The following is a 27,342-nucleotide window of genomic DNA, read 5'->3' as shown; positions in this document are numbered from 1 at the left end:
GTAATCGCAAAAAGTCTTCCCTTAGTATAAACAAAGACGCACAAGGCGCCGCGAAGATCCCTTTTGCGAACAGTACATGATGTTTACTAATAGCAAAGAGAATTTGAAATAGAGTTGGCTTGTCAAAGAAAACTTTGTAGCCACAGTAAATTTACTGCCATCTTTCGACCATGATTAAAAACTTTTAGAACGCCATTTGACTTTCATCCTTATTCTTTCACTGATATGTAGTAAAAAGTGGCGCCATCTAATAGAACAAAGGCCAAAGGTATATGGCCACATCGTTTCGAGCGACGCCATAACCTTTAGGTTGTGCCCAGTAAGATGGCGCGTCTTTTTGATATTTAACAAATTTAACACAATGTTTTATCGTGTGTCAAAAGACGGCAGTAAATTTACGTGAGTAAACATTTTTTTTTTACAATACACATCTATTTCCAATTATCTTTGCTAATAATAGCCCCCGCTCAAGGCAGTCTACTGTGAGTCTGTGACGAATGTGTAACTACGGAACCCTACAGTGAGCATGGCCAGACATGCTCTTGGCCGGTTTTATCTTATATTTAAATTGTATTTTGACGACCGGCTTGGCCTAGTGGGTAGTGACCCTGCCTACGGAGCTGATCGTCTCGGGTCAGGTCCTGGTAAGGGCATGTATTCGTGTGATGAGCATGGATATTTTGTTCCTGAGTCATGGGTGTTTTCTATATATTTAAGTATTTATAAATATTGATATATTATATATATCGTTGTCTAAGTACCCTCAACACAAGCTTGAGCTTACTGTGGGACTTAGTCAATTTGTGTAATGATGTCCTATAATATTTATTTATTTTCCTATGTTAAAAAAATGTTTCTATTCAATTCCATTTTGGAACGTTCTGATAACTTTTAAATAGATATAACCGAATCCTTTATTTAGAAATTAAGTTAATATTATCATATAAGCTATTTGTAGGTATATAATAAGTAGTTGGCAAATAGCATATGTAAGGTGACTGTGGGCAAGACCGGCATACTTTATTTATTTTTTACATTGGAGTATTCTAGCTCCGTTAATTATTCACTTACGTGACCGCTTGTAATCACATACGATGAAGAATTTCATATATAATAATTAAGCTATAGTGACAGATCATTTTAATCATTAATTAAGCAAAAACAATAGTATTTTTAAAAATTCGGCGAGTAGACGGACTTCCCGTGTAGTTTAAGGTAAGTCCGTCTAGTAACGTTATCAGCCATACTATGGGTGCTTATGTGTTCGTATTAGAATCCTTACAAAGAATGAAACCAGACAATGAAAAGTGTACTCTAAACTTGTTAATATAGGGTTTAGATTCGAAATAAACACAATTTTTCTTATTAAAAGGTAAGTCCGGCATATACTACGTAAATGGGGTGGTAAACCTTTTTTGGAAAATAATTATACGTACTTATTTTTTTTTCTTCTCAAATAAAATACCAATAGTCATTTTAAATTTACTCGTTGTTTTAAATTTACGGAGATCAAAGAGGGTTACATAAATAAGCTCATAGGAGTAGCAAGTTTAAATCAAATAGTGATTGGCAAATCAAATTCCATAACACAAGTAGGTACCCTACATACGTAAATTTTCAGGATAAGTAAGGCGAAGAACCCACGTCACATAGCGGCGTGGCACACGCGGTACAGCGTTGGCGTGGCGCGTAACCTTGTATCACGGTGTAAGCAAATCGCCTAAATCACGATAAGTACAATAAATGTTCCGAAATAAAAAATACGTATGGACTCGTATGGCTGCAGTGATTTTAATCTTCAAAACTATCAAGAAAATATGACTGTACAACCGTATTCTAAAATTCAAGAGGAGTAAAAAGGGTAATAATATGTGTCATAGGTATAATAATATAACATATGAAGGCCCGAATCCCGGTAGGGATCCCATTTGCTTGTATAATCTACACATATATTTGTTCCTTCAGTCATGTTTGTTTTTTATATATTTATCTATATGAGTTTCTATATGTCGTCGCCTAGCATCAATAGTAAAAGCTAAGCTATGCTAGCTTAGCTTGCGGCCAATATTTATTCATTTATTTACTTAATAGGTATTTTCTTATTTGTATTTTCGGTTACATAGTGCTGAGGATAAAGAACACATTTCTTTACTAGTTTCGAGATTAAAATTGTTAATAAATACAAAACACAAACATCATACGCAATGTCGTAAAAATGCGTATCTGTAGTAACCTTATAAAATCGCAATAAATAATATTGAAGCCATTTAACAGTTGGTAACCTCTGATTCAAGGAAAGTCCGGCATATGACGGACTTGCCTTGTGCATAGTAGACGGACTTTCCAACTTAGCAAAATTTTAATGTGATGAATGATGGAACGTATAATTACAAAACTAAGCCAATATCTTATAATTTAAACACATAATAAAGATTGCCGGGTCTTATATTACTTACGTAGTCGAGTTCTGGTGCAAAATCTGATCACAAACTATTTTTAACAATTTTATTTGCAAAGACTGTCGCACTATTACTTCGAGTTCCATACACGTAATGACTTGTTTACGCGGATTGCTCTGAAGTTCGTTGTCACAGCGCCATCTGTTTTAGAGTGAAGGAACTAGCGCGAAAAACTGACTTATAAACTCGACACCAAAGCGGCAAACGCTTTCTAATTCAAGAGTTATAATGTGTTGACGGACTTGCCTTGTAGACGGTCTTGCCCACAGTGACCTTATATATACATATGGATTAAAATTTCGAAATATCGAGAAATGAAGTAGGTTAAACTGCTTAAGTAGATATCAGTTTGTTTATATATTTACATCACCCGATAGATATGTTAAGATTGATTGATTAAATTGAAAACATATTGCATAAATATGTCACTAATGGTTTCGCAATACAAATTCAGCGATTGATTACAGCTTATCCGATAATATGTAATAAAACAGACATGTTTAACATGTCTGAATGATAAACTTTTTTTTATGTACATTTTTAAAAGGAGTCTATCAATGAGACATGTCGGCTCCGTTGGGCCTCTACATTACAGTTTCAATGTGTTACGAGTTGTCAAAAAAACTGTTCACGAATTTCGCAGTTTTAGACAGGGGTTCCGCCAATATCGAGTGAAAAACCCCAATATCAGTTACTCCATAACCCCTAGCTTCAAATAGTTGCGCCCTCTTGTCTCGAGTCCGAATACATTCCATTAGGAAGTGCTGTACATCCTCGACAGAACCGCAAATATCGCAGTTGGGCGACTCTGCTTTCCTCATCAGATGAGCAAACATATTTAATGGAATGTGACCGGACCGAAGCCTGTGAGCACGTACAATATTCGCCCGGTTTAAGTCAGCCACTTCCCACCAAGGTATCCGAGGAGAAATTTTAAACCTATTTAGTATTTACCAATCTACTTACCCTCCATATAATTTCATACATTTATTATAGGTATATATTTTTTTAATGTATGCCCTGTTAAATTAAAAGTAAGAATTTATGTAATATGTAGCTATTGATTTTGCTCTAAATAAATAGAATTTATGTATGGCTCACGATTTCATTTTCTTTCTACTGTTAGTATGTATGTTAACATTATGTACTTAATATTGAACCTCCAGTAGGGCTAAGATGGTCGGATCTTTATCAGTTATCACCATGCCTGTCACGTTCTAACAAGTATGTAAGCGCGAAAGTGACAGGCATAGTGACAAGTGATAAAATGGCACCATGCTGCCACTGCAGGTCTATGACTCTTAAGTATGTTTTGTACACTACATTGTACTTCAAATCCATTTGTATGTGACTTTTTTTTTTTTTTATACCACGTCGGTGGCAAAAACGCATACGGCCCGCCTGATGGTCACCGTAGCTTATAGACGCCTGCAACTCCAGAGGTATTACATGCGCGTTGCCGACCCTTTAAAAACCTGTACACTCCTTTTTTGAAGAACCCCATACTGTATACCCTCGGGAAAACCTCGACAGGGAGTTCATTCCACAGCCGGAGCGTCCGCGGGAGGAAATTCCTCTCTCTCTTTGTTGTTTTTATTATATTTGTTTGACATTTAGAATTTATTCTAGAAACAATCTAGACTAGTATTTTTTATAAAAAAAAAAATTGTATGACTGTATTTTGTGAAAGTTTTAGTATTAAATTTGATCTATGAATTATATTCATTAGTATTATATATGGAATAATATTTACAACATCAATAAATTGCTCTGATAATTAGATTAAGATAATTATATGTAATACTCTCTTACTATTCATAAGTGCTTGTTTCTAGGCCTACATGAATACAGTATATTTGAATTGAATTGTAAACCGCACTGTGCGCGACCATTTAGGCTCTAGGGTATGAGGATGAACACCCTTTGATAGAAAAGGTTGCGGTGATAGAAAGTGGCCGTTGGCATCATGTCAAACAATTCTTCAGAGCACAGCCCATTGTACAAGCGGTAGAACATACACAAGGAGGCAAAGTCTGTTTGTTTTGTGTTCTAAATAAAATAATAATACAATCAGATAGCACTTGTAATCCTACTACGGAGAAAATACTATTAAAATACCTTCCTATTTTAATAGCCTTCTCCCGTATATAATAATCTTGGTTGGTTTTTTTGGTTGACTGGTAGAGAATGCCTTAAGGCATTAAGTCCGCCATTTGTACCTTCATGTATTGTGCAATAAAGATGAAATAAATAAATAAATAATTGCCGTAGACCTCGTAAATAGGGGTTTAGGGGTTGAATGTCTAAAATTATTTTATTAGTGGAGCTCGACAAATTTTGAACAATACGGTTCAGCTGCTAGTGAATAAAATAAAATAAATAAATAAATAAATATTATAGGACATTATTACACAAATTGACTAAGTCCCACAGTAAGCTCAATAAGGCTTGTGTTGATGGTACTTAGACAACGATATATATAATATAATATATAAATACTTAAATACATAGAAAATACCCATGACTCAGGAACAAATATCTGTGCTCATTACACAAATAAATACCCTTACCAGAATTTGCACCAACGATCATCAGCTCCATGGCAGAGATATTTATTCGTTTTTGTCTGTTTTATTTCAGGCAATGCTGCGTCGGTTGCTGTTGCTAGGCGTAGTCGGGCTGGTGACTACTGTGCCTACACCTTTAGACCAGATCACTCCGAGAGCAGGGGAACGCTGCGGTTACGATGTGAGTACTCTGCTAAATCACGTACGTAGGCGATTGACGGGTTGACTACTGGGCCTACACCTTTAGACCAGATCACTCCGAGAGCAGGCGAACGCTGCGGCTACGATGTGAGTACTCTGCTAAATCACGTACGTAGGCGATTGACGGGTTGACTACTGGGCCTACACCTTTAGACCAGATCACACCGAGAGAAGGCGAATGACGCAGTCACCAATATATATGTTGACTATAGATAGATGATCACGTAGCGATATTAGATGAACGCCATAGCTTGCTGAACCATGCGTTTCCTATACAAAAAAATGTACGGGTATTACCCATTCCTTTATCCTACCAAGTTTTTGTTGGGAATGATGGGATTTAACTCCCTAGAGGTAAGACGCAGCTCAGCACTTCTCACTACAATCTGTAATATCTTACGCGGTGACTCTGACTGTGTCGAGTTAACAACACAAGTAGTGCGTCTGTTTGTCCCAACACCTTCTAGATTTGAGTTTCGGCCTCGTAATCGCTGTCTTTTATCTGTGCCGGGTTCCCGAACTGTGTCGCGCAGGAACGCTCCTTTTGTTCGAGCTTTACGCAGCTTGAATTCACTCCTCGCATCAGCGCCTGAATGTGATGTGTTTGCAAGTAGATGGATGTTAGTGCGTGATGAATGTCTGAGGTTCAGCGAGATGATGGATATTCGTCCCTCCTCTGTGTTATAAGTGTCACCTGTATTCTAATTAGTATTTTGATGTTTCATGTCAACTCTTTCCAATTATACATGTCTAGATTGTCTAGGTTCAATATGTAATTTCACAGTGCTTTAGTTTTAACTGTTATACTGTGTTAATTAAAATGAATAAATAAAATAAAAAAATAAAATAAAATAGCTAAAACGATACAAATCATACACTTATTAGTTATAGGAACGTATTGTAGTGAGGTTGACTGCAACACTTTCCAATTCAAATCTAACTGACGGTTCCGCTCAGGATGCCAGCTCTTTTCGGGCTGTCATCAGAATCAGCCAGGAACCAATCCATTAAAGCTGTTCGGGTCATTCAAATAAAAGTCACTGTATCGCAGTCAAACACACTCAAGCATAGACTATTTCAATACTAGACATTCGATCATTTCCATCAAACGCATCTATCATAAAGGGGCCCTATTGCACTCTGGGTGCCAAAGAGGATGCCGTGGATTCTTACCAACTGGCAGGGATGCGTTATGTAGGCGGAGAAATGAAAAAGTCGAGTCCTCGTGATTTACGTAGCTTTATATACCATATATAAAAAGAGATATACAAATCTCTCGTCGTAAGATTAAAATACACTTATGATTACAAAGATAAACTTCGATAATTATTGTATACACCACAACACAAAACTTAAGATTAAGATTGAGAATGGCTTCTGTTTGAGAGCAAAGCAAAGGTCGGAGGCATAATCTCTAATAGGCCCATTGAATGTTACATGTACAATGTTAATGTTAGCTTGAATTACATAATACAATGACCTGTGATCAATAACAGTATGTGATAACCACCACTCTGTAGTTTAAGTTTTAACATACCAAGGTTTCAATATACATACGTATGCAAAAGCGGCTATAGTTATTAATATTTACAATACTAGTTGATGGAGGGTAGATTTAGTTTTTTTTTCTGCCAACAAACTGTACTGCAGTTTGGCAGATTAGTAGTTTAAGGCTTTTTGTAATCTTCTTTTGATTCAAATAAATTAAAAAAAAAAAAAAAATTACCAGTTCGCCGGACGATATTGGCCTGTCAGTTATACGCGATTGTCAGCTTTTGCGAATAACTGACAGGCCGATATCGTCCGGCGAACTGATAATCAGTGGGCCCCTCCAGAGACGGTCTGCTAATTCATATATATGAGGCTAAGTCCCCGTAGTAGTGTGACTACGGTGGCTACGCCTTATGTCAGTCAATGTTTCGTCGGTTCCTTTTGCAGGCCGTAGTCGGGCGTAGTTAGGTTATGTATAATTGTATATGCACATGTCGTAGCCAGATCCTAAAATGTGATGATATGCCAGTTTTTTAGGGTAGGGCAGAACTTTTGTCAATGTATTCAATTTTTTCAAAATATTGTAACCCTATTTCTGCCGTATTTGTTATTTTACACTAACCTAATATTTTATTTTGTTAGTGTGATGGGTTAAATTTTGGAAGCTAAATTTGACCCACTTCCTGATTACCGATTGAGCTGAAATTTTGCTTACATAGGTATATAAATAAGATGACAATGCAATATTATGATGACATGGAGCTGATCTGATATTGGAGACAGGAGTTAGCCATGGAAACTCTGGGATAAAACTACGTAAACTGTGTTTGGGAATATAATTATCTCGATTAGTATTAGTTGCCTTCGGAAAGAAAAGTGCAGTCAGCAATAAAAGCTTATGCCAATAATTTATTTCTCAAGAACTTACTACAATATGTGGATTTCCATCAGAGAAGGTTCCTTATGCTTCATGTGCAGAAAGAACTTTTTATCAGAATTGCTGTTGGAACTTCAGATGGAAAGGACCTTATTGCACTTGAAGCATACGCAATGACGCAACCTTCTGTAATGGAACGCCACATTTGTTGTGTTGTAAAATTAGAAAGCTAGTACAGTAAAGATAACCATGAAGATGCTGTATAATAATTACGCGGACAGATAACAGTGTCAAAGGTCGCTTATCTACATTGATAAAGTCCGTCAACAGAGACTGGAGTGCGTTGGCTTTGTACTTTATTAAGGGCACTATCGTTGGTCAGTTCCTTATTAATTTATTGATGCAGTTTATTTGGGCACAAACGGTATAACAATTCTTACAAATAGTAATATTAATTAATACACTCTTCTTCTCTTCTTCTTCTTCTTCCTCGCGTTGTCCCGGCATTTTGCCACGGCTCATGGGAGCCTGGGGTCCGCTTGACAACTAATCCCAAGATTTGGCGTAGGCACTAGTTTTTACGAAAGCGACTGCCATCTGACCTTCCAACCCAGAGGGTAAACAAGGCCTTGTTGGGATTAGTCCGGTTTCCTCACGATGTTTTCCTTCACCGAAAAGCGACTGGCAAATATCAAATGATATTTCGTACATAAGTTCCGAAAAACTCATTGGTACGAGCCGGCGGGGTTCGAACCCGCGACCTCCGGATTGCAAGTCGCACGCTCTTACCGCTAGGCCACCAGCGCTTTTTAATACACTATAAAACTTAAAACCTAAATCTAAAAATAAATAATCCCCCTGCGGCATGGTGCCGTAGATACTGGCAGCATTTCCTCGCTGTATTCCTTATTTATATTTGAACGGTGTATTCTCTTTTATCTAGATTGAAATGCTATGTTAACGGCACCAATCATGGGACATTTAAGAATTTTTTTTGAGTATTTTTATTATTTCGACACCTGCAAGATTTCTACGGTTTCATGCGTTAAAAGTTGAATGTCCTATTGGGACCGTGCGAAGTGCGTGGTGGGGGTAAGTAAAGCGATCCCAGCGCATAAGGTGGTAAAAATTTGAACTAACTGCGGATAGCGTCTTTAACATTTCGTACAATTATATGGCTCGAAATGAAACTTTGATTTACGATTACTCCTGAAATATTCATTAAAATTGTATGGTGTAAGGGACCATTGTAATCTGTATGAAATGCTTAATATAACTAACGTCTTTATTTTGATAATTGTTAATAATGTATCCATGTAAATAGCTTTGAAAATGCCACATATTACGTGATCTTTTTCTAGAAGTTAAGAATGGATATAGTAAGTTATCCTTAAAAGATAGACATTTCACATCGCGGACTTTTTTGTAGACCTATGAATGAGAAACAACCCCACCATACATTGTGTTGTTATAGCTCAAACGGATTAGGCAGCGTTTTCGATTAAAGCTCCTAGCCAGCGTGATTTTTTCCGACAACATCGTTATATTTCAAACAATTTACACAAAACCTTAAAAAGTTATATTCTAAAGCCTTCCTCAAGAATCACTCTATTGATAGATGAAAGTCGTATGAAAATCCGTTCAGTAGTTTTTAGTTTTGGAGTAGTTTTATAAGATGTAGTGAATTGACGTTTTCCCCTAGAATTGCGGACACTAGGTTGCGTGACAGTCGTGCACGCTCCCAATTCGTCCTTTATGGGAATTATAGGGCTTTGAAAGTATATTTGGACTTGGACCCGGGTACGTCCTTAAACTACGTCCACAAGAGAGGTATGGGCATTGTGAATGTCATTTCGCTTTGTGTGGTAGGGCACAGCACAGCGGATGTCATTCCAGATCTAGAGCAGAGCCCAACTGGGGAAGTACCTCCACCTTACAGAAAACCGCAGCCAAATAACACTAGACCCTACTCATAGTGTTGTGTTCCTGCCGGTGAGTAAGGTTGCCAGAGAGCTCAACGAGGGTGAGGAGTACATAAGCTACGGAGACTGCTTAGCATCAGGCGGGCTGTATGCTTGTTTGCCACCGAGGTAAGGTTGCTAGAGCTCAACGAGGGGTGGGAGGGGGTTAGGGTCGGCAACGCGCATGTAACTCGTCTGGAGTTGCAGGCGTACATAGGCTACGGATACTGCTTACCATCAGGCGGGCCGTATGCTTGTTTGCCGTCGACGTAGTATAAAAAAAAAATTAACCGACTTCAAGATTTCAAAAGAGCAGTTGGGGGGAGGAGGTATTTAATTTTTTTAATAATTATCTGGTGCTTTATTTCATGCATGGTGCGAAATAATTTATCTTAAATACAGACGAATACCCTATTGCGGGTATCTTACCAGTCAACCATAGGGCAAATCTGAAATGTGTCAAGGTGGGTGCAGTGGCAAAAAATAAACATGTTACCTCCTTTTCTACATAATTAGGCGTAGGACGCTGTCTTTTTAATTTCATTGTATGAAATCTAAAATCAACAATAATCATTCTTTCACCGGTCTCCCTCAATGAAGTCAAATTGTAGGTATACTTTTATTTCAATGCCTATAGGGACCGTGCGCGTTGGAGGGTCTGCCATCTTGTGGCCTGAATCGGAACCATAAACATGCACATGTACACGTCACGTGTTTTCTTGTGCATAGTAGGTTCTGCCATCTTGTGGGCTACATCGGAACAAAAAACATCACATTTACGCCTCGCGCCAAAAATCTGACGGCTCCTGTGCTGCCTCCTACAGTTCATGCACGCTCCCTATAGATACAGAGTATAGCTCCGGATCTGCCAGCTATGTACGTGTATTCCTACCTACCTACTACACCAAAATAAACATTTATATGTTTGTTTCAGAGCTGTACCGACGCCGAGCCAGGAGTCCTCAACGTGCATATAGTTGCGCACACGCACGATGACGTCGGCTGGCTGAAGACCCTCGATCAGTACTACTATGGGAGTAAGTTTCATACATATCAATACAGTCGAACCTCGATAATTCGAACCTCGATAAGACGAAATCCTCGGTAAAACAAAATAAAATGCCATTCCTTTCCCTTCAAAGACGTACCAAAACCTCTATAACTTGAAAAATTTAACCACTTTGAGATGAAGTAATCAACGATACATCCAGTACATATTTTACATCTGTAAATCGAAAAATGAATTTTTTAAATGCTCAATTTTAATTTAATAGTATATGATTGCTCGTTTCAGGTCGAAATAACATTCAGAAGGCCTGCGTCAAGTGTATCCTGAATTCAGTCGTGAAAGAACTATGGGAAGACCCCAAGAGAAAGTAAGTAATTAATGTAGTATCCTTCTTCATCCTCGCGTTGTCCCGGCATTTGCCACGGCTCATGGTCGGCCTGGGGTCCGCTTGACAACTAATCCCGAGAATTGGCGTAGGCACCAGCCCAGAGGGTAAACTAGGCCTTACCCTGACTCCCATGAGCCGTGGCAAAATGCCGGGACAATGCGAGGAAGATGACTAGGGATTTCAAATATGGAACATCTCCGAACACTTCATTACTATACTATAAATTAATAAATTAAATATTATCATTTAATAAATTAAATTAAATTAAAATTAATAACTACATGCAACAGGGGCATTAGCTGTTTGTACATACATACTATAGTCCATTGTTGGGGATCCATTAGCGGCTCTGTTGGGTCCCACTAGTTACCACCAAGTTGTTACCAGTGGTAACTACTGAGATTTTTTCCCCACCTTTTACTACTGGGATTTTTTCCCCACCTTTTACTACTGGGATTTTTTTACGCAGTATCAGCGGGGGAATTACCCGTTGTCCATAGCTGAAAAAAGTTATCATTTATAAATTAAATTAAAACCAACTTTACACGTTCCAGATTCATCTACGTAGAAACAGCGTTCTTCTGGAAGTGGTGGGTGGCGCAGCCTGCGTCCGTGAAGTCCCAGGTTCACACCCTGGTCAGGCAGGGGCGGCTACAGTTCGTTGGCGGGGCTTGGAGCATGAACGATGAGGCGGCCAGCCATTACCAGAGCACTGTTGATCAGTTCACTTGGGGACTACAGTAAGTATTACCAAAGAGAATTTGAAATAGAGGTGGATTGTCAAAGAATATTTTGTAGCCAAAGTAAATTTACTGCCATTTGACTTTGATCCTTATTCTTTCACTGATATGTGTTAAATTTGTTAAATACCATTAATTGGCGCCATACAGGGGATACAGATTCAACACGTAGAGGCCATGGAATACAAGTATATTGTATGAGCGGGCTTGGTTTTCACAAAACCTCTATTATCATGACGCATGCTCAGATATTTTTGAAGTGAAAACTTCCTTAGCGGCGCTGGGCACTTTTTGTGATGGGGAAAAAATGTTAAACTCGCGACAGGTCACGTGACCGACAGATTAGTCAGATTGACATTTCGTAAGACGGACACGTGACTTCATTGAAAAACTGTTACAATGTCATTGAAGCCAGTAGACAGCCCGCGCGACTTGAATATTAACGTCATGCATTTTTATTTTTATTTTTAACGGAACTCCGTATAAGATAAATAATGTAACTACATTATATATCTTTGCCACGACTTGTAAATATGCTGTTGGTACTGAGCTAAGACAGTCGAATATAACTTGATCTAAATTTTCGTCATGTTATAACAAGTTTCCGTAGTGTAGCGGTTATCACGTGTGCCTCACACGCACAAGGCCCCCGGTTCGATCCCGGGCGGAAACAAACTTTTTTACTTTTTCTTTTTTTTTTTCTTTTACTGGCATCTTCCTTCTGTTTTAATTGCAAAAATCGGCCAAGAGCATGTCGGGTCATACTCAGTGTAGTGCTTCGTAGTGACCATTCTGTCAGAACAGGCCAAACGGAGGCTATTATTAAGTATCATGTGCTTACCTACTTACTTTTAATTGGTTTATTTTTTTATATTATATCATAGGACATGATTACTAATTACACAAATTGACTAAGTCCCACAGTAAGCTCAATAAGGCTTGTGTTGTGGGTACTTAGACAACGATATATAATATAATATATCAATATTTATAAATACTTAAATACATAGAAAACACCCATGACTCAGGAACAAATATCTGAGCTCATCACATAAATAAATGCCTTTACAAGGATTTGAACCCGGGACCATCGGCTTCATAGGCCGACCTGTCTGGCCACTAGGTATTCTTTTGGCCATTTTTTTAATATGTAAGTAATAAAAATTACTATTTTACTTAACTATTTCCAGAAAACTAAACGATACCTTCGGCGACTGTGGGCGTCCGCGCGTCGGCTGGCAGATCGACCCGTTCGGGCACTCGCGCGAGTTCGCCGCCGACCTGGCCTCCATGGGCTACGACGGCCTCTTCCTCGGCCGCATCGACTACCAGGACAAGGCGCATCGGCTCAAGCAGCGCTCCATGGAGGTGCTGTGGCGAGGCAGCGACGATCTCGGTGAGAAAATGCTGTTTTATATAAGTTTTTTTGTAGAATCCTATACTTCTAAACCTTGAGAAGCATACAAAAATACGCATGTGACACCCCGGGAGGCATTCATAGGTGAAAACAGCTTACCATCAAGCTTTTTGCTTTGTTAATCATCAAAATTGTATTGAAAAAGGAGCATTTAAATGTCGCGAAAGTACCAGGCGAGCAGAAGACAGAAGGAAGTTGCGAACTTTGGAGGTGGTGTGGCGACGATTTCGGTAAGAAATAATGACACGTTGTACTAAATTCTAGACTAGAGCAATGGAAGCGGTTCCTTATGTATCGAAATATTTGTACAAAGTAACCCATTTTTATTGATATTTTGTATGTATGTATATGTATGTATAAACTCTTTATTGTACAAAAGACAAAATATAAATATGGCACAGGATAAGCAGTACAAAGGCGAACTTATTCCTTTAAGGGATTTCTTCCAGTTAACCTTTGAGTAGATGAGAGTTGATGAAGAATGGTAGACAAATATAGCACTGAGTACAATAGACTAGAGGAAAGTCAAATATAATAGAGGCCGAAAAAAAATAATTAATTTTTTGTATAAAGCTTTTAAGAATCAGGGAGCCGTACGACCTTTGGAGCAATTGTCTATAAGCTACGATAACCGCTTACCAATAAGCGGGTTATATAAATTGTAAGGAAAAGTACCAGGCGAGAAGAAGACAGTAGGAGATTACCCTCCTAGAAAGTATCTTACGGCTAATTATTGATATAGGTATATACAGTTGCCATTAGGTATATCTGGCCGCAGCATAGCCAACGTTACAATCGTTAACGCCCCGTAGCGTAGCGTAGTCATCTCTCTCTATCACTCTTCCATATTAGTGCGACTGTGACAGTTGCGTTTCGTTCGCCACGGAGCGTGAACGATAGGCACGTTGGCTACGCGGGCAGAGCAGCCAAGATGGTCGACAATATCTGAATTGCATTTTAAGGCTTTTTAGGGTTCCGTAGCCAAATGGCATAAAACGGAACCCTTATAGTTTCGCCATGTCCGTCTGTCTGTCTGTCTGTCTGTCTGTCTGTCTGTCTGTCTGTCTGTCTGTCTGTCTGTCCGAGGCTTTGCTCCGTGGTCGTTAGTGCTAGAAAGCTGAAATTTGGCATGGATATATAAATCAATAAAGCCGACAAAGTCGTACAATAAAATCTAAAAATTTAATTTTTTTTAGGGTACGTCCCCTACACGTAAAGTGGGGGTGAATTTTTTTTTGGCTTCAACCCTAGAGTGTGGGGTATCGTTGGAAAGGTATTTCAAAACTAATAGGGGTTTTCAGGAAACATTTTTTGATAAAGATAATATATTCGGAGATTATCGCTCCGAAAGAAAAAAAAAATGTGTCCCCCCCCTCTAACTTTTGAACCATAGCTCCAAAAAATATGAAAAAAATCGTGGAAGTAGAGCTTAAGAAAGACATTAAATGAAAACTATAGCGGACATGATCAGTTTAGCTGTTTTTGAGTTATCGCAAAAAGTTTTCCCTTCATAGTCAAAAGACTTACTTTAATTAGGTACTGATTATGCAAATTTGCCTATTTGTTTAACTCGGGTGAAAGGTACCGTTTCATCCCTTGGTTAACAATTTACTATACTTTAAGCTCCAGTTCAGCTTATTGTGACGGAAGAGTAACTACGGAACCCTACACTGAGCGTGGCCCGACATGCTCTTGGCCGGTTATTGTAAATAGTTTTAAGGTATTTATCTATGGGCCACTAGTTGCCTAAAATAAAGATTTTCAACCATTCATTCATTGAACGTTGTTCCAGGCAAGTCATCCGACATCTTCACCGGCGTGCTGTACAACACGTACTCGCCACCGCCCGGTTTCTGCTTCGACGTGTTGTGCGACGACGAGCCTATTATCGACGACGTCTCCTCACCTATGTACAACGTTGACTCTAAGGTAACATTTCCATTCTTATCCTCGTAGGGACACTGCTATAGTTATTGGTCCCTCCGTAGTAATTGGTCACGCTTGACAAATCAGAAATAAAAAGAAGGCAATAGAAAGATAAATAAATAAATATTATACAAATTGACTAAGTCCCTCGGTAAGCTCAATAAGGCTTGTGTTGAGGGTACTTAAACAACGATATAATATATAATAAAAATAATAATTCAGCCTATATACGTCCCACTGCTGGGCACAGGCCTCCTCTCATGCGCGAGAGGGCTCGGGCTATAGTCCCCACGCTAGCCCAATGCGGATTGGGGACTTCACATACACCTTTGAATTTCTTCGCAGATGTATGCAGGTTTCCTCACGATGTTTTCCTTCACCGAAAAGCTAGTGGTAAATATCAAATGATATTTCGTACATAAGTTCCGAAAAACTCATTGGTACGAGCCAGGATTTGAACCCGCGACCTCCGATCCAGCCAGGATTTGAACAACGATATATTTTAATTTGTTTTGTTTTATCTTATTCTATGATTTTATTTTACTTAAAAGGCACACTACACAGACAACATTCTTTTTTTTGCAATATATAGAAAAGAAGGATGATTAGGAGGAAGGATTAAGGAAGAAGGATTATATAAGAATGCCATCCAAAATAAGTATGCACAGCGAGATAAAATTACAATGAGCAATAACTATCCCAAAATTATAAAAAGCGGCCAAGTGCGAGTCGGACTCGCCCATGAAGGGTTCCGTACCATTTATGACGTATTAATAAAAAACTACTTACTAGATCTCGTTCAAACCAGTTTTCGGTGGAAGTTTGCATGGTAATGTACATCATATATTTTTTTTTTGTTTTATCATCTCTTATTTTAGAAGTCACGGGGGGGGGGGGCACATTTTACTCCTTTAGAAGTGTCTCTCGCGCAAAGTATTCAGTTTAGAAAAAAATGATATTATAGAAACCTCAATATCATTTTAGAAAGAACAACCCCATACGTTTGATAAAAAAAATTTTTTTGAGTTTCAGTTCTAAGTATGAGGAAACCTCAAAATTTTTTTTTTTTTTTTTTATATTTTGTGTGAAAATCTTAATGCGGTTCACAGAATACATCTACTTGCCAAGTTTCAACAGTATAGTTCTTTTAGTTTCGGAAAGAAGTGTCTGTGACATACGGACGGACAGACAGACAGACATGACGAATCCATAAGGGTTCCGTTTTTTTCCATTTGGCTACGGAACCCTAAAAATATCCTACACAGAATAACCTAATTAATTTTAACATGTCAAATTGCATAATATTCTTGTGAAGTATGATGGTAGGTATACATATATAATGTATAATTTTTTTTTTTTTTTTTACAAATACAAATACACTTTATTGCACACCTCAGTACAGAAACAGTACAAATAACCTACCAGTATAAGTACCTACATGTATAAATATTTATAAATACTTAAATAAATAGAAAACACCCGTGACTCAGGAACAAATATCCATGCTCATCAAACGAATAAATGCTCTTACCAGGATTTGAACCCGGGACCATCGGCTTCATAGGCCGGGTCACTACCATCAGTGAACGGAAAAACATGGAATCCGCATTTGAGAACATTACCGTTCAAATTCTCGGGACAATTAGCACACATACACAACTACGCCTACATTTAAATAAATAATAATAAATATGATAGGACATTATTACACAAATTGACTAAGTCCCACAGTAAGCTCAATAAGGCTTGTGTTGAGGGTACTTATTAGACAACGATATATATAATATATAAATATTTATAAATACTTAAATACATCGAAAACACCCATGACCCAGGAACAAATATCCATGCTCATCACACGAATAAATGTCCTTACCAGGATTTGAACCCGGGACCATCGGCTTCATAGGCAGGGTCACTACCCACTAGGCCAGACCGGTCGTCAAAAAAGACATTTAAATAAGATGATACGTTTACAGAACCTGTATTCAAAACTGATAAACGAAATAATAGTCATCTCTTTTACACTTACGTACACAGCTAAGTGTAGATGAAATGCATATTTTTTTTAATACTACGTCGGTGGCAAACAAGCATACCGCCTGCCTGATGGTAAGCAGTCTCCGTAGCCTATGTACACCTGCAACTCCAGAGGAGTTACATGCGCGTTGCCGACCCTAACCCCACCCCCCTCGTTGAGCTCTGGCAACCTTACTCACCGGCAGGAACACAACACTATGAGTAGGGTCAAGTGTTATTTGGCTGCGGTTTTCTGTAAGGTGGAGGTACTTCCCCAGTTGGACTCTGCTCTAGATCTGGAATGACATCTGCTGTGCTGTGCCCTACCACACAAGGCGAGATGACATTCACATTGCCCATACCTCTCTTTTGGACGTAGTTTAAGGACATACCCGGGTCATAACTACCAATCAGTGACATTAATCCGCTAATAACCTTCTTGCTGTACGTACTGGCAGCTGAGAGTTCGCGGTTCATATTTTGATTAGAATATGACGTGGACGTAAATGCTCTTACCAGGATTTGAACCCGGGACCATCGGCTTCATAGGCAGGGTCACTACCCACTAGGCCAGACCGGTGGTCGAAAGTGTCTTAAGAGTGGCCAATTACTATGGAGTGGCCAATTACTATGGAGTGGCCAATTACTATGGAGTGGCTAATTACTATGGAGTGGCCAATTACTATGGAGTGGCCAATTACTATGGAGTGGCCAATTACTATGGAGTGGCCAATTACTATGGAGTGGCCAATTACTATGGAGTGGCCAATTACTATGGAGTGGCCAATAACTATACTAACTATAGCAGTCACCATATTCAAAACTACAGTCTGTCAAGCTAATTTCGTCAGTAGTGTCAAGATAATTAATTCGAATTTATTTTTTGCACCAAAAAAGGCAAACAATTTTGACGTGTCTTTAAAAAAAGTAGTAACTATTACTTATGAAACCAAAAGAATGTAAATCTTATACCTTTAAACGAGCAATTCTTGTATATATATATTTCGAGGATCTCGGAAACGGATTTAACGATTTCGATTAAATTTGCTATATGGGGGTTTTCGGGGGCGAAAAATCGATCTAGCGAGGTCTTATATCTGGGAAAACGCGCATTTTTGAGTTTCAATATGTTTTCCGAGCAATGCTCGGTCTTTCAGATATTGATCATATGTATATGCAATATAATTGTTTCCTTTTTGGTGTGACAAATTTTTCAAAAGCGTTTTTTTATAAAAAGACAAGTCAAGATTTGTTACGCTTTCCTAATGCTAAATAACAGCTTTCAAGTTTGTAGTTGTGGCTTTCCATCACAGAAGAGTTGTTGAAATATTAGGACCCTTCTCTGTGGAAAGCCACATTTATTCTTGTAATGTAAACGTAAAGTAAATCTATCGTAGTTTGAGTCCCTGAGCAAGAGACGCAATACATATTCTTACATGGTCTATATTATTTACATTGCATTGACATATATATTACGGTCTTACGGGCACTAAGAATGGTGCTAGTTCAGTGGTGTCACTCTCGAATTCGAGCCAATCGTGCAGTCTAACGCAACTAGTTGCGACCAATCGCCCGCGTGGTGCGAACTCATCAACCAATCGCGTTGCGGCGTTAGACTACACGATTGGCTCGAATTCGTGTGCGTGACACCGCTGTACTGGCCCCATTCTTATTGCCCGTAAGGTCTGTTTTTAAATATATGTCAATGCTTACTACTCTTATTAGTACAATTTTGAGTTCGTGTAATTATACGTTAATAGTACATTACGATACAAGTGCGAAAAATAGGAAATTCGAAACGAGTGGCGATAAATTAAAACACGACACTCGTCGTCGTCGTCGTCGCACATGTATCGTACAACGTTTTACAGTATACATATGGCCCTTTAAATGTTCGACACAGTAACGTAATATGCTAATTTTAGCACTAGTGCTATAAAGTAGCACCATATGTACTGTAAATATGCATAGACAACACCCGAAATTAAAACAAGTTTTGTAGTTTCGACTAGCATTAGTAAAAAAAAAACATTAGGTCTTATAATTTGCATGTTTGTAGTGATTTGAGTTAGTAACTGATATTTTAATAATTCCTACCAGTCATAACTTGTTTTAATATATTAAAATGTTACAATACTTTGTCAGAAAAACCCTATCATAACTCTCGGTTTTTAGGGTTCCTTATAGTAAACACCCCCATAATGGAACAGTCACCAGTAATGGGATGGTATAGACAAATCCTGTAAAACAAGTATTTACCATCAGTTCTTAATCGCTGGCTACATTTTACCATAAACAAGAGCCAAAGAGTTGCTTAAGTTTAATTTTTCATTGATATTTGTTAGTTTGAAAATGAATTGCGCCATACATCCCGTGGAGCAAAAACCCACAGTTTTATTGGTTAATAATATTGAAATCAATGGGGAATGGATGAAAATATTAAATGTGCCTGATTATTTTTCTGGTCGTAGGAATAACCATTTCTAGTTACAGAAAAAAGTTACAGATTTTTTGGTTGCGTCATACATTTTATAAAAATAAAAACATTTTGCTTCACCGCACGTCCGGCCCATTACGGCTGTTAAGAAAACTTTCTAAGTCTTAAAAAGTTATCGCTATTTGAATCTGTGGAGCGCATGACATTGACAGTTGATTGACAGCTTGTCATTCTTCTCGCGGAATTCATAACCTTTTGTGCTCTCATCTGGTGAACTGGTTTCTTTGTATTTATGTGATTATTACGACTCGCTTCCCCACCCGGACCTCTGATTTTGCCTGCTCCAACGACGACCTACACTTTTGAACCCCGGACCTGATTTTGATAGCAATTTCGACGACCACTGCAACTGAAACTGGACTATTAGTTTGGTACCGTGTTCATCACCATGAATACAAACACTTATAAACTATATAAAGATCCTAAAACATGCTTTATACCAACGTGCTCCAAGACTGATCTGAAAAACCCGGATTTGAAGTTTTTTACTGTAAGAAAAGAGCTGAAACAACGTTGGTGTCAATTGGTTGGCAGGAACTGTCCAAACCGAGCACTGTTTTGCTGTGCGGACCACTTAAATGTAAGTTACCTTGTTTTGTTTACCATTCTGTAAAAAAATTAATTACCCCCATGTTAGTTTTGATGATATGGCATTTTTTTAATTGTGGAATAATGGATAGAATAATTTATGGTAAGCTGGTAAAAAACAATTTTATTAATACATTACATTAATGTGGGTGCTGCTATGTCATGTTTAAACCCTTTGTCATATCAATGAATTTTCACTTTGTATTAAAATAACATGTGGTATTTGTCAGTACATGGTGAACAAAAACACTATGAGGAAACTGGGCTGATCAAAACAATGCCTAGTTTCCTCCAGTTAATAAAATGTGTGCCTATGCCAATACTTAATGTTATATTGCCCAGCAGACCCCAGGCTCCATAAGTGAGCTACAGCAAATACTGGGGAACATTTGGAAGATTATGACAACTATTAAATATAAATGTTTAATGTTTTCTAATATTTTTACAGTTTGAAGAAGATTTGGAAAATTATGGACAATGGATCTCTGGTGCAAAGCCAAGACTGAAAATAATTGCCATACTTAAGAATTTTTCAAAAAAACCATTGAGTGCAATCAATAAGCATATTGAAGATCTTAATCGGCCATCAACTTCAAGTGCTGCTGACAATAAGGTCCGACCGAGATCTCGGTCTCGGTCTCGGTCTCGGCATTCTCGGCCAAAAATCGGGCCGAGATCTCGGTCTCGGCTCTCGGCCAAAATGGGCCGAGATTCTTGCCGAGACCGAGACTAGGCAATAAGTTATCATTGGTGGATTTGAATTTACCGCGCACGAGCGCCCGTTTCTAAGCCACCCGTTGGTTGCATCGCCCGCGTGGTGTGACGTTTTTTGTGATTTTTGATTGGTTTCGTACCCACATTTTAAGCCAATTACTTATCAAATACGGTGTTGGGTTGGGATCGGATGGCTCGGTTGCCAGTAATGACTTGTTCTTTTGTTCTTTTCGTTTTGTTGTTGTTGTTATTGCGGAAGAGTTAATAAGTGAGTGTATATTGTTATTGAGATGTAACTTAAATTAACTTGATGTGGGTGTAAGATGACACTGGGTATTTTGATACTTAATATTTTTTTATTTACGGGAAAAGGTAAAGCAGTAGGTAAGTACAAAACAATACCTGTGGCGGGTTACTGTTGTGGAATATTGAACATAATTTCATGCTAACTTTGCGGATGCTTCTATGCAATTTTGACGAAACTCGCGGTGTGGTTGTTGAGACATAGGTTGATTTTCGTTTAATGTGGGTTAGCTTAGTAGCAAGTCACTAACTGACCAGTTAAACGACGAGCATTGTGACAATTTAACGGACAATAACGCTGAAAAAATACGTTTTTTGTGTTACAATATATAACTATACTTTTGATTATTGTACCTCTTTTTGTGCACATCCGTATTAGAAAAACCGGCCAAGTGCGTGTCGGGCAACGCATAATAGAGGGTTCCGTACCTTCATACAGTACAAAAAGCCAGACAAGCAAAAGAGAAAATGTTCGTGGCACTTACTTCGTTTTAATAAGAAGATATTTAAAATAATTTTCCTGAAAAAGTATTTATTACAGCTTAATTATTTACCTTACTAAGATGCGACTTACATTACATAATACACCTTCGGTCCATATATCGATATACAACGTGTCCCAAAACTCAACGATAAGCCGGCACCAGAGGATGGAGCTGCTTATGATTAGTCGAGAAAAAATAAGGAAAAAAATATATCTCAATTATTTTAGAAACTACAGAAAATAACCGGCCAAGAGCATGTCGGGCCACGCTCAGTGTAGGGTTCCGTAGTTACTCTTCCGTCACAATAAGCTAAACTGGAGCTTAAAGTATAGTAAATTGTTAAACAAGGGATGAAACGGTACCTTTCACCCGAGTTAAACAAATAGGCTTTGCATAATCAGTACCTAATTAAAGTAAGTCTTTTTACTATGAAGGGAAAACTTTTTGCGATAACTCAAAAACAGCTAAACTGATCATATCCGCTATAGTTTTCATTTAATGTCTTTCTTAAGCTCTACTTCCACGATTTTTTTCATATTTTTTGGACCTATGGTTCAAAAGTTAGAGGGGGGGGGGACACATTTTTTTTTTCTTTCGGAGCGATTATCTCCGAATATATTCACTTTATCAAAAAATGTTTCTTGAAAACCCCTATTAGTTTTGAAAGACCTTTCCAACGATACCCCACACTCTAGGGTTGAAGCGAAAAAAAAAAATTAACCCCCACTTTACGTGTAGGGGAGGTACCCTAAAAAAAATTAAATTTTTAGATTTTATTGTACGACTTTGTCGGCTTTATTGATTTATATATCCATGCCAAATTTCAGCTTTCTAGCACTAACGACCACGGAGCAAAGCCTCGGACAGACAGACAGACAGACAGACAGACAGACAGACAGACAGACAGACAGACAGACGGACATGGCGAAACTATAAGGGTTCCGTTTTATGCCATTTGGCTACGGAACCCTAAAAAATGAAATTCATTGAAAATCGACATCCCTAATGGTATTTTTAACGACCATGTCTACAAATATTCAAATATTACTGTTTTTTATTTTGTTTTTGGAAACTTCAGTAGCCCTGCTATCTAACACAGTTCTTAAAAATACCAAAATACATGTAGTTTTTACACAAAAAATAATCAAAATTCATTTTGTCCCTACAATTTTGAAAGATTGTTTCTTACAGTCCACTTTCAATCATCATGGTGTAAAAAAATAGTATCGACACCACTATGGCAATTATTTTCAAAAGTTGACGCAACTAACCAAGATTCCAAAATGGTATAATACTTTGGGAAACCTAGTCACAACAAAAAACAACGAATTTTTAAACAAGAACCGACATTTTTAAATGTTGATATTAATCACTTTTGAAAAGGGTTGTTGTTGCAAGTTTTAAAATTTCAATGGAAAATGTGGGTAGTTAATACAATTTTCAAGTCAGTACACTCTGATCCTTTGTTCGCTGTGCACCGTTCCGTATTAATTGATGTGGCTCTCATACTAACAACTCTTGGCTTTGCTTTTTGGACTGGTGATCTGCAAACTGTACTGATCTGGCATTATTTTGGACTGTGATTGTGTTTTGTGTATTGGACTTTTTCCGTATTCTGGATTGTTTAGCGTTTATCATATTGAAACTAATTGCAGTAGCTTTCATTAAATACATAAAAAACATAAAGGACGAATTGGACATTCAACTTTTAAAGCGTAAAGCGGTAGTTACAGGTATCGGTGAAATATCTAAAGGGCCCTCCACACTCGTGCGCGAAACGACGCGCGAAGTCGCGAATGCGAGTGTGGAGGGCCCTCGCGTCGATTTCGCAGATTGTTCACGCCTTCGCGCCTTATTCCCCGTTTTTTGCCGCTATTTGGCCCGCGTCAAAGGAGACGCGAAGCGCGAACTTGTAAGACTCCACACTCGCGATCGCTTCGCGCCGCGATTCGCTCACGAGTCGGTTAATCTGTTAAACTGTCATAACCTTCTATGGCGGCTACTTGGTTATATTTAGTGCGAACTTGATCAACCAAAAATCAATTTGACAGTTCCCAGTTTGAATCAGTGCCTTGCCGCAAACTAAATCCGATCAGCTGACGCTTCGGCGCCATCTTGCCGCGAACCAAACTGCGAAATCGCCGTGAAGTTGTGCGAGTGTGGAGTCTACGTCAAAGTCGCGGTATAGCAGGTAGCATCCCACACTAACATACGTCCCAAGCTCCAAGGAATCAAGGACACCCCATCAGGCCTCTTGCCATCATCCCTGATAATGCCAGTCGGCTCAAGATGAGCAGGCACATTGATGGTGGCAAGAGATCGACGGATTATGTCATTAAGCGACGCATGTCTTGAAAAACGACCCGCACTTTTTTGACAAGATAAACCATGGTGTCCCAGTCGATCCACGTCCATGCCACTAGACCATATATGTGGCGTACATACCGAAACCCCGAGTCGCAATCCAGTCGCCAGTCTTAGGGAGGTCGGATCCAAGATAGTACCAGTAGTAGGTGAAGGATGGGCATGTAGCCAGGAGCCGGCTTCCCGGGCTCCGACCGTTAAAAGCCTCGCGTGATCTGGACCTGTACAGTTGTTTAGAAGAGTAGACCCTATTATACCTAATTCATGGATTGGCTCAGCGATCAGCAGCATATGATGGACGCAATAATAACAGGAAAAAGAGTCTATTTCTTTCAAAACATCACTAAGCCTATGCTATCACCATGTCAAAAAGTGTCATTTACTCTATCAGAGGGGTCCCCAAACTTTTAACTTTCCCGGGGTGGGGGTGGGGGGGTGATTCTAGTTCCTAACAGCAACAGTTCTTTTCTCAATGAATGCTGAACCCCTGGAGCCTGGGATACGTTTAGCAAACTCCCGCGGGCCGGATATTGGGCTGTCACATTGGGTATCCGCGGGCCGGATTGCCTCCTGCTCCCCCCCCCCCTGCTCTATCATATCGTAACGCGCTTGCAGGTGGCTACGTTCCTAGAGATAGCCGCGAACATGTCGAAAGGCTACCGAACGAACAACATCCTAGTGACGATGGGAGAAGATTTCAACTATTTGGACGCGTCGCTGTGGTTTGACAACCTTGATAAACTGATACAGTGAGTTTGCACGCAAATTATTCAAGACCATGCACGCTTTTTGTCGTTGCAACGCGTTATTGGGTATAATAGGGAGTATTACTGCAATGTTCTGCCGCCAGAGTGCAGCACTAGCGCCTTTCGTGAACCATAGAGTAACATATACGTACTGTGCCATAAACTGTTTGTTTTCACAGATAATATTAAAATATGACATTGATTCATCAACGCGGTATCTGCTTCTTCATCGCTTAAATATGCAAGAGTTACAGAGAGGTTAGATAACAAAATTTAAAAACCCTCAGATTGTGATGGGTTGTGACAGTGGCGCCCCCTACGCAGAGTTTCGCGTAATATTCCCTATTGCACGGATTTTCTGATAATAGGGTTGTTTCCATCTACAAATCTTAGGGCAGAATTGTATCCCAATAAATTCTTTTGGATTATAAGAACATGTTAAACTACATTTAGGGAACCTGTAATGACCATATATTTCTAAATATTGATTTTAAAATATCTTTTAGCACACGTCACGTGACCAAACTCGAAACGTCTTTGAAGATTCTGATGACGTCACCACTCTCGGATTGACACTGTTGACAGTTAGGCGATAAACAACAAATGACAAATGTCAGTTGACAGCTCGTATCTTCTACGTGTGTATGTAGTTATGTGTCAAACCGTAAACTGTGATGTCACACAATTTTCAAAGAGCGTTTTGGGCGCGAATGCATCCGTCAAAATATATTTTGTTAATTTAACATATTTAAAGCCGTTTTTAGTATAAAAATCGAATTTTAGGGCAACTTTTAGTTAATATAGAACGTAATACAAGCGTTTCAAAAAATAGGAAACAACCCTATTTAGAAATATCAAATTGCACGATTTCTGCCACGATTACAGACTCACTTTTAGTTAAGCCGATGGAACTACTTGATATATCACCCTTAGGGCCTGTTATACAATGTCCAAGTATTGGATAGCTAATTAACAAATAAATTAACTGCCAGAGAAAACTACTTTAATTTGTAAAGGTACTTATCTACCAGTTAAGCTTATTTGAAGATTGTGAAACGCCAATGATGACTTTATTCGTCAGATAAGTGGCAAGTAGCTTATTCAGGACTTTACTTGGACAATGTGAAACTAGCACTTATTTACGTATTTAAATGCTTGCATGTATAGGTATACAACAATATTAAGAGTCCGCAGAAAGCGCGGCCGAATTTCACCTTCCCATACAAAAGGAGTTTCGTTCTCATTTTAAAACTACGTGTTGTATTGTAATGAAACTTTGCACATACAATGACATGAGGTGTATCTAGTCCTGTAATTAGTTTATATGTCTCCAGTTTGTAAAACAAACAAAATTGAGCAAAAATAAGTATTAACTGAATAAATGTCATATACTAAGAAAAAGTGACCAAGGCCTCCAGTGCCCCAGGCTGGAATCCAACCAGCGTCCTCTGCTATCGCGGCAGGTGTCGATAGCCGAATAAGAATTTGAATGGTTAGGGGGTTAATATTTTTTTTGCACATACCTTTTAGTCTTATTAATATTTGTACAAAATTTGAAATTCGTCACTTTCATAGTTTAGGAAAAAATAATTAAAACAGTTTTGGGGTTAATCGGGTGTTTTTCACCCCCAGGGGGTAACAGAGGGATGAAACTTTGTGCAGAGTATAACCTCCCCAAAAGGCATCGTTTGATTACAGTTTCGGCCCAAAATCGCTGGGGGCAATTTTTCCTAAGCTATCCTGCTACACCCTTTATACTTACAATAGGATAAGGTCTAGTAATGTAATTAGTTTATGTAGTTTTAGATACCTGAGCTAAAAAAATACAGTGAATTTAAGATATTCAAACAATACTTATTTTTATTAGAAGTATTAGAACAAATTAAATTATTTTTAGAAAATATAATTTGTTTTTTAATTCAAGTAGAAACACTACTATATAAATTAGAAACTGTAATAAATGTCATATAAATAAATAAAAATAAAATAAATAAATAAATAATAATAAATAATATAATAAATGCTACTATAGTATGAGAGAAAAAATTCTTTGAAAAATATAATATATTTGATAAAAACCAATATGGGTTTCGAAAAAATCACTCGACAACCTTAGCCGTTTATAACTACATAAAAGAAATTTTAGAGAAGATAAACACAAAAGAATATGGTATCGGATTACTACTGGACATGACGAAGGCCTACGATAAAGTGTCCCATGTAATCCTGTTATCTAAATTACACGACATGGGAATACGGGGTACCGCATATAACTGGTTTAAATCGTACCTGCAAAACCGGAAGCAGGTTGTGCAGATAGATAACTACGATGACGAGGCTCGGGAGGTTACGGCGATCACCTCACAGTTGCGGTCGACCACCTGCTCAATTCCACAGGGCAGTGTGCTCGGATGTACCCTATTCTTGTCGTACATAAACGACTTGCCTAAAATATTGGACACAAATGTCAAGTGCGTTATGTACGCGGACGACATTTCCCTGCTACTTAATGGTACAGATAGTACTGAATGTAACAAACAGCTCTGCAACACGCTCCTTACCGTTCAAAAGTGGCTCGGGGATCACAATC

General features: G+C 38.5%; 1 protein-coding gene and 1 non-coding gene across 3 annotated transcripts in view; both read left to right on the top strand.

Annotated features, from left to right (window-relative positions):
- The window catches only part of LOC133532598 (lysosomal alpha-mannosidase-like), a 79,454-nt gene that overhangs the window by 7,129 nt on the left and 44,983 nt on the right, over positions 1–27,342 (top strand). Inside the window, exons 2-8 of one of the 2 annotated variants that reach the window (XM_061871349.1) lie at positions 5,100–5,207; positions 10,491–10,593; positions 10,851–10,932; positions 11,508–11,693; positions 12,884–13,089; positions 14,903–15,039; positions 24,622–24,755. In XM_061871349.1, coding sequence (XP_061727333.1) covers positions 5,103–5,207; positions 10,491–10,593; positions 10,851–10,932; positions 11,508–11,693; positions 12,884–13,089; positions 14,903–15,039; positions 24,622–24,755 — 953 coding nt within the window. In that variant the 5' untranslated portion in view covers positions 5,100–5,102. The remainder of the gene's footprint in view (positions 1–5,099; positions 5,208–10,490; positions 10,594–10,850; positions 10,933–11,507; positions 11,694–12,883; positions 13,090–14,902; positions 15,040–24,621; positions 24,756–27,342) is intronic. The other variant, XM_061871348.1, reaches the window with a different exon arrangement.
- Positions 12,294–12,366, top strand: Trnav-cac (transfer RNA valine (anticodon CAC)). The gene has a single exon. It is a non-coding gene; the product is annotated as a tRNA-Val (tRNA).

Source organism: Cydia pomonella, chromosome 27, assembly GCF_033807575.1.
Source record: "Cydia pomonella isolate Wapato2018A chromosome 27, ilCydPomo1, whole genome shotgun sequence".
NCBI classification, from domain to species: domain Eukaryota; kingdom Metazoa; phylum Arthropoda; class Insecta; order Lepidoptera; family Tortricidae; genus Cydia; species Cydia pomonella.
This window is presented reverse-complemented; position numbering and strand designations above follow the sequence as displayed.